General features: G+C 37.9%; 1 protein-coding gene across 6 annotated transcripts in view; it reads right to left on the bottom strand.

Moving 5' to 3' along the window:
• Nucleotides 1-833: 833 nt before the first annotated feature.
• Nucleotides 834-14,877, bottom strand: part of LOC115242668 (cysteine-rich motor neuron 1 protein-like) — a 241,393-nt gene continuing 227,349 nt past the window's right edge. For all 6 annotated transcript variants that reach the window (XM_029819136.1, XM_029819132.1, XM_029819134.1 and 3 more), the window contains 6 exons: nucleotides 11,273-11,449; nucleotides 10,629-10,808; nucleotides 6,608-6,963; nucleotides 5,699-6,055; nucleotides 5,422-5,622; nucleotides 834-5,222 (listed from right to left, as the gene is read on the bottom strand). In XM_029819136.1, coding sequence (XP_029674996.1) covers nucleotides 4,977-5,222; nucleotides 5,422-5,622; nucleotides 5,699-6,055; nucleotides 6,608-6,963; nucleotides 10,629-10,808; nucleotides 11,273-11,449 — 1,517 coding nt within the window. In that variant the 3' untranslated portion in view covers nucleotides 834-4,976. The remainder of the gene's footprint in view (nucleotides 5,223-5,421; nucleotides 5,623-5,698; nucleotides 6,056-6,607; nucleotides 6,964-10,628; nucleotides 10,809-11,272; nucleotides 11,450-14,877) is intronic.

Raw genomic sequence — 14,877 nt, 5'->3', positions numbered from 1 at the left:
ATATTAATATTTTTTAATAAAATGAAAGCAAAGAAGGGGCAGTAATCGAGAGAATAGAAAAAAAGGACTTCAGTGGTTTAAACATCTTTTAAGAATGCCTAAGAACAGATGGCCGCAGAAGATATTCCAATGGACAGTACCGAGAAGCAAAAAGCGCGACAGGCCCCTTCGATCTTGAAACAACGGAATGTGACACACCATACGAGGATTTAAAAAAGATGATGCGTTGGACAGAAATGGATAGTTTATTTCGTTAGAAAATCGTAATATCAAAATATTATAATAACTTTTAAATAATAAATGTTTAAAGTTGACTAATCAGATTGTTCAAAGTTTGCATATATATATGAAGAAAGATTACGTATAGCAACGATTACAGGCAATAAAATATAGGCTTTATGGATAAAAATGAATATTAATACGAATTCTTGGTCTGCGTTAGTAAAATTCGTTTATTTTCTCAATATTCGCAGTTTTATATTTATATCGTACATTTTAACTTTGAACATTTACAAGACATAATCAAAGTCTTTCTCTGATTGAAGCAATTAATTGTCGATTAAGTATACGAGTATACCTACATATATGTATAATCAGAATAAGGTAATCCATAAGTAGACAATGATGAAAAGTTCATGCGTGTCATGAATGCACCAATATCTAGTGAAATATACTAATCAGACAATAGACAAATAAAAAATAGAAAAGATAATAATAAAATAATAATAAAAATAATCCAAGGTAAAAGAATGGTGTCATAATTCAATGGGGAATATTTTGTAGTAGATATATAAAAAAAAAGTTTAATGTAACGAGGCAATAATAAAAATTAGTCTGTTCACATATTAACAATTTTATTTATAATCTCGGTTTATTTAACATACAAGAGCTATTTCACAACATTGCGCATCCAGTATGTATAGTTGTATAATATACGTATATGTTATGGGTAAATCTAAGTTATACACTGATATGATCACGTTACAGGGATTTTTTGTACAAAGAGCGCACAAGTACAACACACTACTCGATTTGTTCGTAACTGCATTCAAAAATCGGTTTGATTCCAAAAACTGTTAGTCTCTTTCATCTACTCTCTATTGTATCTCGATAATCGTCCTGGTGTCCTGCTATACACATATAGATAACTACGAAAAAGTGTACACGAATAGTACACAGCTTTATTTTTTCAAACCTTTTATTTGTATGTTATAATTAAAAAATTAAATCTCTAAGAAAAATACTCTCAGCGTATTTTGAAGTTAGAAATGCTTTTGAAGATTTGATCGTGCCAATCATTTCGAATATTTAATTAAAATTATACATATTTAATAAAATATTTAATTAAAACGTTCAAGAGATAAAACGTTGTTTTAAATTTTCGCTGAGAGATAAAATCGATTCTAAAAATTTATGAATAGATACAAAATAATAGCGGAAACCACCGGATGTCCTTGTAATAGCGAATTCTCTGACCAATTTGAAGACGATTTTTTTTTAGCGAAGCATCAATAATTCTCGAATTATAGACGGTTTTAAAAAAAAGAATTTTTCATAAACTAAGTTTTGTGAAGCTAAAAAGTTATCAAAAATACATTTTTCAGTTATTTTCAGGTGGAATTTACTTTAATAGAATTTTAATTTCAGACTTACTTACAAAGATATATATATAATTAAGAAAAAATTAGAAACTTGCAAAAATGATAATCTTTTTCGATATTTTTATTGAGGAAAAATCGACTCTAAATTGGCCAAAAAATCTACTATTATCATTCCGGTTTTAAGATATCCTATATATTTTCTTTATCAAAATAATAAAAAATATCTGCCTCTTAGACTATTCTGTACATCTTTCTCGGGACACCCTATACATTAGGCTGTTTTCTTGCGATGCGAATAATTGGATATCTATAGCGCGGGATATAAAATATGTTCCCATCATATATACCGTATGTGATGTCTTAGTTACAAATTTTCTATAAATATGACGTATTTCAATCTTTTTAGAAGATGAAGGAAATATATTTTATTTTTGTCTCAATTATATAAATTACAATTGTATAATTTTATCTCAATTTTTAAGGGGAAGATTTCATATCGATAGAATCACGCGATTGATGTCACAATGTGACATTCGCGTTTCTTTTAAATTCTCACCGCAAACACAAGCGCGACTTGTCTCACTTTTTGGTAAGACGAGCCCGACGAAAGGCAGGCCAAATTTAATCCGCTTAATTCTTTTTTTCTTAACACAATTGTTTTAATCATATCTTTTACCGGAAAATTGAAACAGGAAATCAGGGATAAATCGAATACGGCGTCGCAATAGTAGATCACAAATCCTGTGGGCATTTATATGTTACAAAATTTCTCGGAAAAATCACAAATTCTTTTTGCAAAGCGCGCAGACGAAAGTCCGATTATCGTCTATCACAAATTTTATTGTATACACTGTCCGTTATGAATTAGATTCATCGTCGAGAACCGCGCGCGCATACGTGCTAAATTATATTATTATTCTATTGTTATCATTAATTGTTATTGTTACTGCCGACGTGCATACTGCATACAATACAAGGAAAGAAATCATCCTTATAGATATATACGCTATCCGGGTCTCTCTATCTCGTCGGTATACTACGTACATATTGTCTCCGAAGTACATACACACACGTGTGGAAATACAGCCTGCGGTTTATAGACAGTAAATGTATGTTATGCGCGCTTGTGTTGTTTGCACGATTACACGTGTACGTATAAATAAGTCTAATGTATAGGCTATACGATTATACATACGAGATATATAAGACAAGTCACATTGAAAAAATATATGTATGTGTTTTAATTAAGAAGGAAGAGAAGAGCTACGTGCGTTCGTATAAGCACATGGATATGTATGGTTCATTGGCGGTGGTGGGGAACCGATTGTTCGCTCAAAGTATTAGTAATTCTCTCGTTCAATATAATTTTCGTATTTCAAATCACGTTTATATTCTTCCCATCTTATCCTCGTCAATGAAAATGCTCGTTTGATTTCGCTGATTTTCATCAATTCTCATCTCTCGCCACTTCATTTATCGTATTTATTCTTATCTCCGCATCTCACAAGCTTACGCTGCGTGTATTACGTTATATCATCACTGACGTGTTCCATCCGCATGTTCCATCGTAGCGTGAAATATGTACGAACGAGAGAGATGCGTCTATCTAAGCGTGCTGTTAGTTAGCATCCGAAAATAATTCGAGTTCGCCATCCGAGAATTCGCAAGCCACCGGAGAAACAAACTTCCGGATGTGTATGTACAAGCAACCGAGAAGTTACGGAACGTAATCGTGTATTATGTAACGCTATCGTGATCCGCGCACCGGGATATCTGCCGCTCACGTCGCATCGAGTGCAAATCTTAAAGTCGATCGTATCGCGACAGAGTTTCGAAGGAAACGAGAGCTTTCAGCATCGCTTCAGTTTCATCTTAATCTAAACTTTTACGGTATATGTACACGTACCTACTTCATCCCTTCGCAAGGTGCGACGGCTTCATTCCGCGCATATAAGACGCAATTAGGAATTCTCATTAGATATAAATATTACACGTTGTACTCGCAGCGTGCGAGTACGAGAGACTTATATTAGTAATAAAAGGGAGACTTTATTTTTCGACTTAATTTTATTTTACGAGAAACTTTATATTAATAATAAAAGATAAAACATATAGGAACAATCTAATAACACAGTTGTTAACAGCTAACCTACGATTAAGTCTATAAACTTGTTCTCACAAATCAACCGCCGCAAGGTGATTTAAATAAATCTTAAATTAATAGAATTAATATCGCATAAAAAGCAAAAATATATATTACAAAAATGTACGAAAAACAAAATAATGGCAAGCTGGTACCAAGAAGTAAATAAAAAAATTTTCGATAATAATATAAATTTTCGTGATAATATAATAAAATTTAAAAAAATAATATAAAAAGATTATTTTTACCTCTTAAGAGACATTCGATAATCGTTTCGGATCGCTGTGAATTTGAATAATCCGCATGCAAAAAAGAAAAGAAAAAGGAATACTTTTTATTTCATATAAACGTTCATTAATACAACACGAGATAATAATGATGGTCCAGAGATCAGGGGAACTAATACTACGGTGAAGACTTGTCTCTTTTACGATTTTTTTTTTTTAAGTTAGAGTGCCCTACGATGGATTAACATTAATACATTTATATCTATATATTATTTAACCGTAATTACGCTACAGTTAAAATTATAATTTACAAGTTATACAGTGCGTGTCTTTTGAAGTTAAGGGATTCAAGAGGGCTCGGCAAATACGTTTTATGAGTTTGGTTCGAATTGGCGGTTCTCTCTCATCTCCTTCTTTCTTCTTCTCTTTTCTAAAGTTCGCAACACACACTCACTGCCGCTTACAGATAATACTGAATCTACGTAAAGTATTTTCAGCCGTACCCAAAGAGAGAGAATTATGCAATACTTCATGCGCGACATTTGATTTTCCTCCGATATTCGCTTTATCCTTGAATTAGCGTTAATAACAGATTTGTCTGGTAATAAATTATCTCGACGAGTTATAAATCATCCGCTGCTATTAACTCTTAAAAGCATTTTGTCTATTCATCAATGTAGAATAATTTATTTCGAACTTGAAGTTCTGACTTGATGGAGTTTGTATAATTTTAGAAAGATTTTTTTGAAAAACTTGTATGATTTTTTATACAAGATATTTTACCGCATTTTTTTTCTATGAATAATAAATTGTAATTTATAAATAAAAGATCCATTGTTTAAGAGTTAATATCGTGTAATCGCGATCGTAAAGTCCCGAATCGCCGGATCTTGTCGACGATCGCGTATATAAAACAGTTAACGAATCGCTTGTATTTGCGCATAATCGCAAAATTGTGTTCGCCGATAATCGCGCGCTCTCTTTGGGAATCAACACAACAGTCTTTTACAAAGGTACGATCTTCTCGTTCCGATGAATCGGGGTATCATAGGCGGGCACACACTTGTAATATTGCGGCGGATACGATGCGTATGAAGCCTCCGAGGGTGACAGACGGCCGCGGAATCGATTGCGCACAATGTGGATTATCAGCAGTAGGCACAGCAATGCGAGTACGACGATTAACGTAATCGGTACTGTGCCCCAACCTCGGCTAGTGATCTGATTAACCGTATCGTTTTTCTTGATCGTCTGAAACAAACACACGTGATAGTGATTTTAGAGATCGTTCTCTTTAATAGACTGCTATCTATTGAGTACAATTTTTAATCTACTTTCGTGTTCGCAAAAATATCTTAGAAATAATAAAAAAATTATTTATTTAAAATGTTAAACGCGTATCGGTATCGTATATTGGCAGCGCGAAGGAAATCAAAGATACGAAATTTACCGTGATCGGACACAGGGGGCAACAAGTGCCCGGTTTCGGTGGCAGCGGATTACTGCAGGCTACCGAGCAGATGGTTTCTTTGCAATTAAGCCGTCCGCCGGTCTCGCAAGTACACGTGGTGCAGCTGTTCGGATGCCAAGTCGATCCCTCCGGATGCGTCTCGTTCAAATGGTCCATGCACGAAGCTTGACAGCGGCATATCTGCAAGAAATCTTGGTCGGTTATTCGACGATACTTTAAACAGGCGCGTAATGACGCGTATACGGGAGTTACTTACGGGACAGCCGCGTTTATTCGTTTTGTAACCGAAGCTGCATCTTTTCCTGCATCCGACCAGCGGCGGGCAGCCGGTGGTAGACGGCTTGCATTCACAGAAGGTGCAGTCGTTCTCGTCCATGACGAGGCCGCGTTCGCAGTGAAGATCGCATTTGACCTCGGGACAGATTCTTTTGTCGTTAGCCGCGTCCGGGGCGGTGTCGTTCGTCGGCGGATAATAACGCAGCGGCGGCGTCTGACAGGCGCACACCGTGCAACCGTCCTCGTCCTTGACGAGGTCGCAGTTGAGTCCACAGTGCGGCAGTTCCGGGCAAACTTTGTAATCCTCCGGCAGCACATCCGGCACGAGGTCGACCTCCTGAAGGGAGAAGACGGGTGTCGTCAGCGAGATAGATAAAACGCGCACGGTAGTGGTGAGAGAGGGCCGCCACCGAAATTTCTCTTATCCGCGAACTTTGCCCTGCGCGATAGTTGCGAGAAGAAATCTTACACACCAGCTGCACAGGTACGTTTCGGGTACAGATAAGAGAAACTATGTCTCCTCTCTTATCCGGGTCACGACTGGAAATCCGCGCGACATGATGTTGCCGAAACGGTTGCATTTAACTAGGGTTGATAGTAAACGTTCCGCGATGGATGAAAAAATATTACGAGAGAAATTACAATGTCATCGTAGATAAACGTCGATTAACGCGGAACAGTTTTCATTTATTATATCGTATCCTAGTTTGTGCGAGCACTAATTGCATTTGCATATTAATCCAAAAAAGAAATTTATTTTCAAAATTAAATTTATCGCAGGAAAATATTGATTATATATAATTATAATTATTTTGCAATGAAATCTTTTATAATATTTTTTACTAAATTAAATAAAAGTTTAACTGCTGCGATTATTTCATATTCTTACCAAATCGTCGGCGCATTCGCAAATCGGACAGTTATCTTTGTCCGTGCGGAAACCGTGATAGCACTTCATCTTGCAATCGTCCAGCGACGTTTCGCAAGACTCGCTATCAGAATGATGATCGAAATCGGTGCTACTGTTCGTCGGTGGTGGACAGTGAGGACAACACTCGCCGGGATCGGGCGGTATCGCGTTCTCGCAGGACTTGCACATGGTAGTTTGACAGGACGCGGTTCCGTCCTCGTTGCACACGCAAGTGATGCAGTCGCTCTGCTTCCATTCCTCGCCGAATTTCCTCGAGACGCCCTCGTGAATACAGTTTTGCGGCTTCTCCTCGGGCTTCACCCAGGAGATCGGATCTAAGAGAACCGACAGACAAAAAGCGATAGATAGAAATTTAAGACGTTAATGATTGGAATTTATACGATAAATTACATTAACAAAAATAAAGAATGGTATGAATAAAATCGAGTCTAATTTACTGTTTGTTAAAGAAAAGCAAGAAGAAAATGCAACGCTAAGTACGTTGAAAAATCGCTATCATTTAGGTAGTAATTGTAAAAACATTTGAAGAGAAAATATTTTTTGACCACACTATTAGACCATTTAACGCTGCATCCTCGATTATTTCTCTCCTCTGAGATTTTCATGATACGCTAAAAAGTATAGGAGATATTTTTTTGAAAGCGGTTTATAAATAAGTCCCGGCATCGCCGCCGGGAAGCGTCGCTAACCCAAATATGTTAGTTTCGCGAGCGAACGAGGAAAACTTGGACGAGAGGGAGGGAGAACGAGTACCTCGGTGTTTCCAGAGTTTGCAAACTCTTGCATAAAATTGTTGCGACGGATTTTTCGACGTCGTGCGCGCCTTTCAGACGCGACCTCGCCCGGTCCCCGAGAAAAATCGCAGCCTCGCACAAAAGTGCAATTACGTTTTTAACGAGTCCTTCAATCTTGCCGGACGATTTTCCCTCGACGACGACGACGAAGAATCGCCGCGTTATTAGACGGACGGCCGTTAATTATGCATACGAGATTACGAGAGCGCGCGTATTATCGTCGACCGCGCGTTTACGACGTTCCTCTTCGACGATCAAGTCATTACTCGCCAATTTTCCAGCGGCGACAAGCGCTTGGTAATCATCAAAGCGGCGGAAATTGCAGAATCTCATAAAGATTTGCAATCTCGCTTAATATTCATAGTTCCCCTTGACGCGTACACGTACACAAATACACACGTATAAAGTTGTCTTACGCCTCTCTCAGTATCGCGAAAAATCTGATTATCCGCGACATTATTTCGTTAGACAAACGACTACGGGATTGTATCGCTGTCATTAAAACTGTCGAGCGTTTTTGACGCAAAACTATGCGATTAAGCTCCCCGTTGATGACTTCGCTATTCACGCAGGCATCGCTTAGAGCGCATTTATTTATATGCTCATCGCCTCTCCATCTCTCTTCCTTTCTTTATACAACCAACCTGTACATGAAATTTACATGCCCAAGTACACTCTGTGGATAGTAAACTCTTGAGCGCTGATCTTTTCTGCATGAGACGAAACGTACTGTCACAGTCTTCCTTCAAATCGCCGTTGATGAAATGAACTGTCGTCACCTCGGAAATGGTACGCGTTATTTTCTCTTTGCAACTGTATTGAAGTATATACTTTGCACGTGTATTTCACTTTATACTTCAACGCAATTGGATAATTTATTTGCAGAAACTGTTGCCTTATATTTGAAACATTAAAGAAAGGAGTTGCCAGATGACTTCTGAGCGCGAAAATAGTGGATTACATTGAAAGGCTTAATAAGAGTTTAATAAATCGATATCATTAAAATCGGTTGTATCGCTATTTATCGCTATGTGGTATCAGGGTTTACGTCAATATTTATTATCGCGTGCACTTTTCGACAAAAGCGTATTAATTAAACGACGCATCAACCGTGTACGCGCGACCGATAATGCGGACTGTGGACTAATGAATATTGTTAACAAGATAGAACACTGTTTAATTGTCGCGTAGCTGTTTAAACACTGTTCTGCGCGACATAGAACCAAAGTGAATTTACCGTATGACATAAAATGATATTTAATTGCTGGAAATGTATTAGACTGAAAGGGGACGATCTATAATCGATTGTAATGTATTGAAGTATATACTTTGCACGTGTATTTCACTTTATACTTCAACGCAATTGGATAATTTATTTGCAGAAGTTGTTGCCTTTCGTAAATTTGAAACATTAAAGAAAGGGATTGCCAGATGACTTCTGAGTGCGAAAATAGTGGATTACATTGAAAGGCTTAATAAGAGTTTAATAAATCGATATCATTAAAAGATTCGGGAGGAATGATAATATATCTAATGTAATAACTTGTAGCTATCGATATAACGTAATTATTCAGAATCACGGCTCCACCTGCAAATGGGCTGCAAATTTTTGTACGGACTTATTATGTTTAGAAAGAAATATAACTAACCATTTTTAGTTGGGGGAGGCCCAAAAAAAAAGTTATAGACCAAAAAAGTGGAAATTTTAGAAAAAATTTAGACTGCATGAATTGAATCTCGCTTTGCGTGAAAACTTGTAAACCCACGTGGAATTTCATTTCTCATTAAAAAGTATATGCGTGGAGGCAGTATGTTCCGCCCCCTCCCCCCCCCTCCCTACAGGGGGCTCCACTTCCGGAAGAAATAACCTAATCCAAACCTTTTTTCTGATTTAAAACTAAAATTTGGTTTAGGTTAGGTTATATCTTCCGGAAGTGGAGCCCCCCGTAGGGGGGGTGGGGCAGAACCCGCTGTGCCCACGCATATACTTTACAACGCAAAGCGAGGTCTATCCTACAATTTTCTAAAATCAATATTTTCGACGAAAACCGTTTTTTCCGCTTTTTTGGTCTATAACTTTTTTTTTTGAGCCTCCTCCCGATTAAAAATTGTTATTTACATTATTCTCTAAGTATAAAAAGTTATCAAAAAAATGCAGCCCATTTGCAGGTGGAGCCGTGATTCTGAATAATTATCCGATATAATAATATAATGATATAATGATATAATGATATGCTCTCCTAGTGAAAATGTTATTAAATTTTAAAACAAGCACGCGGAATATTATAAAATTTCAACTGAAAAAGAGAGACAGAGAGAACGCTCGCTCGCGATTTCGCGAGATAAGAATGACTTCATTAAAATTCAACAGGTAGATCGAAAGTTCTTGCAGAGCGAGGGCGTCCGGTGGTATAACTTTAAATGTCGTAACTTAAAAACCGCCGCTCGTTGCTCGGTTGAAATACATCGCATCTGAGCATTATCTCTGCTTATAATCTGCGAGACTAGCATTTATAAAGCAGCTACGGATTTTAGAACGAAACTTAGTAAACACTGTGATCTCATCGGTATTTAAAAAGATATTTAATTCTCATGTAGAATTCGCATGAAAATTATGCGGAGATTAATAAAATAATCTTCACTTGTCATACATCTAGTCTATAATTGAGGAAGGTGGGATTTGAGAGAGAAGAGTTAAGAATTATTCTCCCTCGCGATAACTGAACTTATTGTTAATGAAAACTTGGATAATTTGAAATCCACAGATGTGCGGACGTGTGTATATGTCAAACGACGAGAATCATTTTCTTCGTTTCGTCGCAAAGCTCTTTGCTCTTTCGAGATCTCATTATTCCCATCACATATTTAATGCACATATATGCGGCCACTTTCTCTCTCTCTCTCTCTCTTTCTCACTCATTCTCTCTTTCTTTCTCTCGGTAATGGAATGTCGTGCGTCCGTAGGAAACGCGTTGATTACGATCGAGTTTGAAGTTCTTCGTGCTGATATCTGAAGTACATCGAAGCTACAAGCTCGACGAACGAGCTTGCCTCGTCACATTGCAATTGGAGCATCTGAGAGAGAGAGAGAGAGAGAAAGAGAGAGAAGAGATATCGATCCAATATATGGCGTATTTCTATCGCTGACAGAAGAGGCAGCCTCGATTACGACTTTTCGTAATTACCTGAGGGTCTGCAGTCGTGGAGGGGACAGCAGCTACCGGGTGTCTCGGGTTTGGCTGCTCTTACTTGAATCGGCCGTTGACCAGGTCGGCATTTGGGCGGTGGACACGTCGGGACGCATTTGCAGGTACCGTCATCCGTTAAAACGCTGTCCTCGGGACAGGACGACTCGATACGGTGATCTGCAGAAACGAAAGAGATGCGATTCGAGATCATAAACTTGCGATTCGTTTGAATTAAATACTTTATTTTCAATATTAATTATATATTAATTACTTTATACAATAATTAATATCTTCAATATTTTACGTAGAATTTTATTTAATTTTATAAAATATGGCAAATATAAAAGATAACGTGAATATATATTATTTTATTCTCAGTAAACGTTATAAGAGAAAGTGTTCTCTTACTAAAGCGCACTTTAGTCGTCTAAGATCAACGCTTATCATCGATTTGATTCGTTTCTCGAACGATTCGATGTGGTTTAACCGAAGGGAAAAGCGTGATATTACCACCGTGATAACCATCACGTATATCATTTTCTCAGTTTTATGTAATAGACCCAGATTTTCCACGCACGGCCGATCGTTACACTCGGCAAACACCATTTCCCGTCGCGGTTCGCGTTTATGGATTCTATTACCTGAGGGAACGCAGTTGTAGCGCGGACAGCAATTACCGGGGGTCCCGGAAAACGTGCCTCTCACCGACATCGGCCGTTGACCCGGTCGGCACTTGCGGGGTGGACAATCCGCGCATTTGCAATCGCCGTCCTTCTCGTTCGGCACGCTATCCTCAGGACAGCCGTCGGCGGTTCCTCCTTGAAACAGAAAAATCGCCAGCGAGATTAACGTCTGGGACCGCAATTCTCAGAGAGACGAATGACGAAAGGACGGCGCCGTTAAAGCGCTCCAAAGACGCGCAAAAGAAATATCCCCGCCGTCCGGATGTTGGATATATTTTCCTTGAAGCGCTCGAAATTGCGTAAAATTCTTTTTTTTATTCGATGTACTTTATTAGAAGCCGAGAATTGTTCGGACATTACTTTCGTACATTTCTCGAGCGATTTCGAGTATTTGTCGTTAATGAAAATGACACTAGAGGATCCATTAGTTCTTGAGTTCCGACAGCTAATTCTATGACATTCCATATATTCGGTGAGATTATCTTAATTATCATTTTTTCAGTTCAATAATATAGTATATAAAGTAAGAAAAGATACACATTATTAATAAGACGTCTCGTCCTCATTTATAATATCCATTCGATATTTATTATTAAATTCGATAATTAAACGTCAGATAGCAACGTGATAGCAAAACTCATTCTTTTCTCGCGTCCAAGATATGACGGTAGTAATTTCTTGAAACTAAGTTTCGCGCGCGTGTGTGTGTGCGTGCGCACACGCTGTCTTCCCCAAGTCATCTCTAATGAATCTTTTAAATCTCTTCCCCATTAGTAACCTGACAGGAAACACTCTGTAATTACGTGGATATATATATATATATATATATATATATATATATATATATATATATATATATATATATATATATATATATATATATATATATATATATATATATATATATATATATATATATATATATATATATATATATATATATATATATATATATATATATATATATATATATATATATATATCCACGTAATTACAGAGTGTTTCCTGTCAGGTTACTAATGGGGAAGAGATTTAAAAGATTCATTAGAGACGACTTGGGGAGGACAGCGTGTGCGCACGCACACACACACGCGCGCGAAACTTAGTTTCAAGAAATTACTACCGTCATATCTTGGACGCGAGAAAAGAATGAGTTTTGCTATCACGTTGCTATCTGACGTTTAATTATCGAATTTAATAATAAATATCGAATGGATATTATAAATGAGGACGAGACGTCTTATTAATAATGTGTATCTTTTCTTACTTTATATACTATATTATTGAACTGAAAAAATGATAATTAAGATAATCTCACCGAATATATGGAATGTCATAGAATTAGCTGTCGGAACTCAAGAACTAATGGATCCTCTAGTGTCATTTTCATTAACGACAAATACTCGAAATCGCTCGAGAAATGTACGAAAGTAATGTCCGAACAATTCTCGGCTTCTAATAAAGTACATCGAATAAAAAAAGAATTTTACGCAATTTCGAGCGCTTCAAGGAAAATATATCCAACATCCGGACGGCGGGGATATTTCTTTTGCGCGTCTTTGGAGCGCTTTAACGGCGCCGTCCTTTCGTCATTCGTCTCTCTGAGAATTGCGGTCCCAGACGTTAATCTCGCTGGCGATTTTTCTGTTTCAAGGAGGAACCGCCGACGGCTGTCCTGAGGATAGCGTGCCGAACGAGAAGGACGGCGATTGCAAATGCGCGGATTGTCCACCCCGCAAGTGCCGACCGGGTCAACGGCCGATGTCGGTGAGAGGCACGTTTTCCGGGACCCCCGGTAATTGCTGTCCGCGCTACAACTGCGTTCCCTCAGGTAATAGAATCCATAAACGCGAACCGCGACGGGAAATGGTGTTTGCCGAGTGTAACGATCGGCCGTGCGTGGAAAATCTGGGTCTATTACGTAAAACTGAGAAAATGATATACGTGATGGTTATCACGTTGGTAATATCACGCTTTTCCCTTCGGTTAAACCACATCGAATCGTTCGAGAAACGAATCAAATCGATGATAAGCGTTGATCTTAGACGACTAAAGTGCGCTTTAGTAAGAGAACACTTTCTCTTATAACGTTTACTGAGAATAAAATAATATATATTCACGTTATCTTTTATATTTGCCATATTTTATAAAATTAAATAAAATTCTACGTAAAATATTGAAGATATTAATTATTGTATAAAGTAATTAATATATAATTAATATTGAAAATAAAGTATTTAATTCAAACGAATCGCAAGTTTATGATCTCGAATCGCATCTCTTTCGTTTCTGCAGATCACCGTATCGAGTCGTCCTGTCCCGAGGACAGCGTTTTAACGGATGACGGTACCTGCAAATGCGTCCCGACGTGTCCACCGCCCAAATGCCGACCTGGTCAACGGCCGATTCAAGTAAGAGCAGCCAAACCCGAGACACCCGGTAGCTGCTGTCCCCTCCACGACTGCAGACCCTCAGGTAATTACGAAAAGTCGTAATCGAGGCTGCCTCTTCTGTCAGCGATAGAAATACGCCATATATTGGATCGATATCTCGTGGATCTGCTTTCTCTCTCTCTCTACTATCTTTCTCTATCCCTCTTCCTCTTTCGCTGGCTTTCGCACTCCAATACGGCCTCTTTCTCTCTCTTTCTCTCTCTTTCTCTCTCTCTCTCTCTCTCAGATGCTCCAATTGCAATGTGACGAGGCAAGCTCGTTCGTCGAGCTTGTAGCTTCGATGTACTTCAGATATCAGCACGAAGAACTTCAAACTCGATCGTAATCAACGCGTTTCCTACGGACGCACGACATTCCATTACCGAGAGAAAGAAAGAGAGAATGAGTGAGAAAGAGAGAGAGAGAGAGAGAAAGTGGCCGCATATATGTGCATTAAATATGTGATGGGAATAATGAGATCTCGAAAGAGCAAAGAGCTTTGCGACGAAACGAAGAAAATGATTCTCGTCGTTTGACATATACACACGTCCGCACATCTGTGGATTTCAAATTATCCAAGTTTTCATTAACAATAAGTTCAGTTATCGCGAGGGAGAATAATTCTTAACTCTTCTCTCTCAAATCCCACCTTCCTCAATTATAGACTAGATGTATGACAAGTGAAGATTATTTTATTAATCTCCGCATAATTTTCATGCGAATTCTACATGAGAATTAAATATCTTTTTAAATACCGATGAGATCACAGTGTTTACTAAGTTTCGTTCTAAAATCCGTAGCTGCTTTATAAATGCTAGTCTCGCAGATTATAAGCAGAGATAATGCTCAGATGCGATGTATTTCAACCGAGCAACGAGCGGCGGTTTTTAAGTTACGACATTTAAAGTTATACCACCGGACGCCCTCGCTCTGCAAGAACTTTCGATCTACCTGTTGAATTTTAATGAAGTCATTCTTATCTCGCGAAATCGCGAGCGAGCGTTTTCTCTGTCTCTCTTTTTCAGTTGAAATTTTATAATATTCCGCGTGCTTGTTTTAAAATTTAATAACATTTTCACTAGGAGAGCATATCATTATATCATTATATCATTATATCATTATATCGGATAA

This window comes from Formica exsecta, unplaced genomic scaffold, assembly GCF_003651465.1.
Source record: "Formica exsecta isolate Colony F162 unplaced genomic scaffold, ASM365146v1 scaffold614, whole genome shotgun sequence".
NCBI classification, from domain to species: Eukaryota; Metazoa; Arthropoda; class Insecta; order Hymenoptera; family Formicidae; genus Formica; species Formica exsecta.
This window is presented reverse-complemented; position numbering and strand designations above follow the sequence as displayed.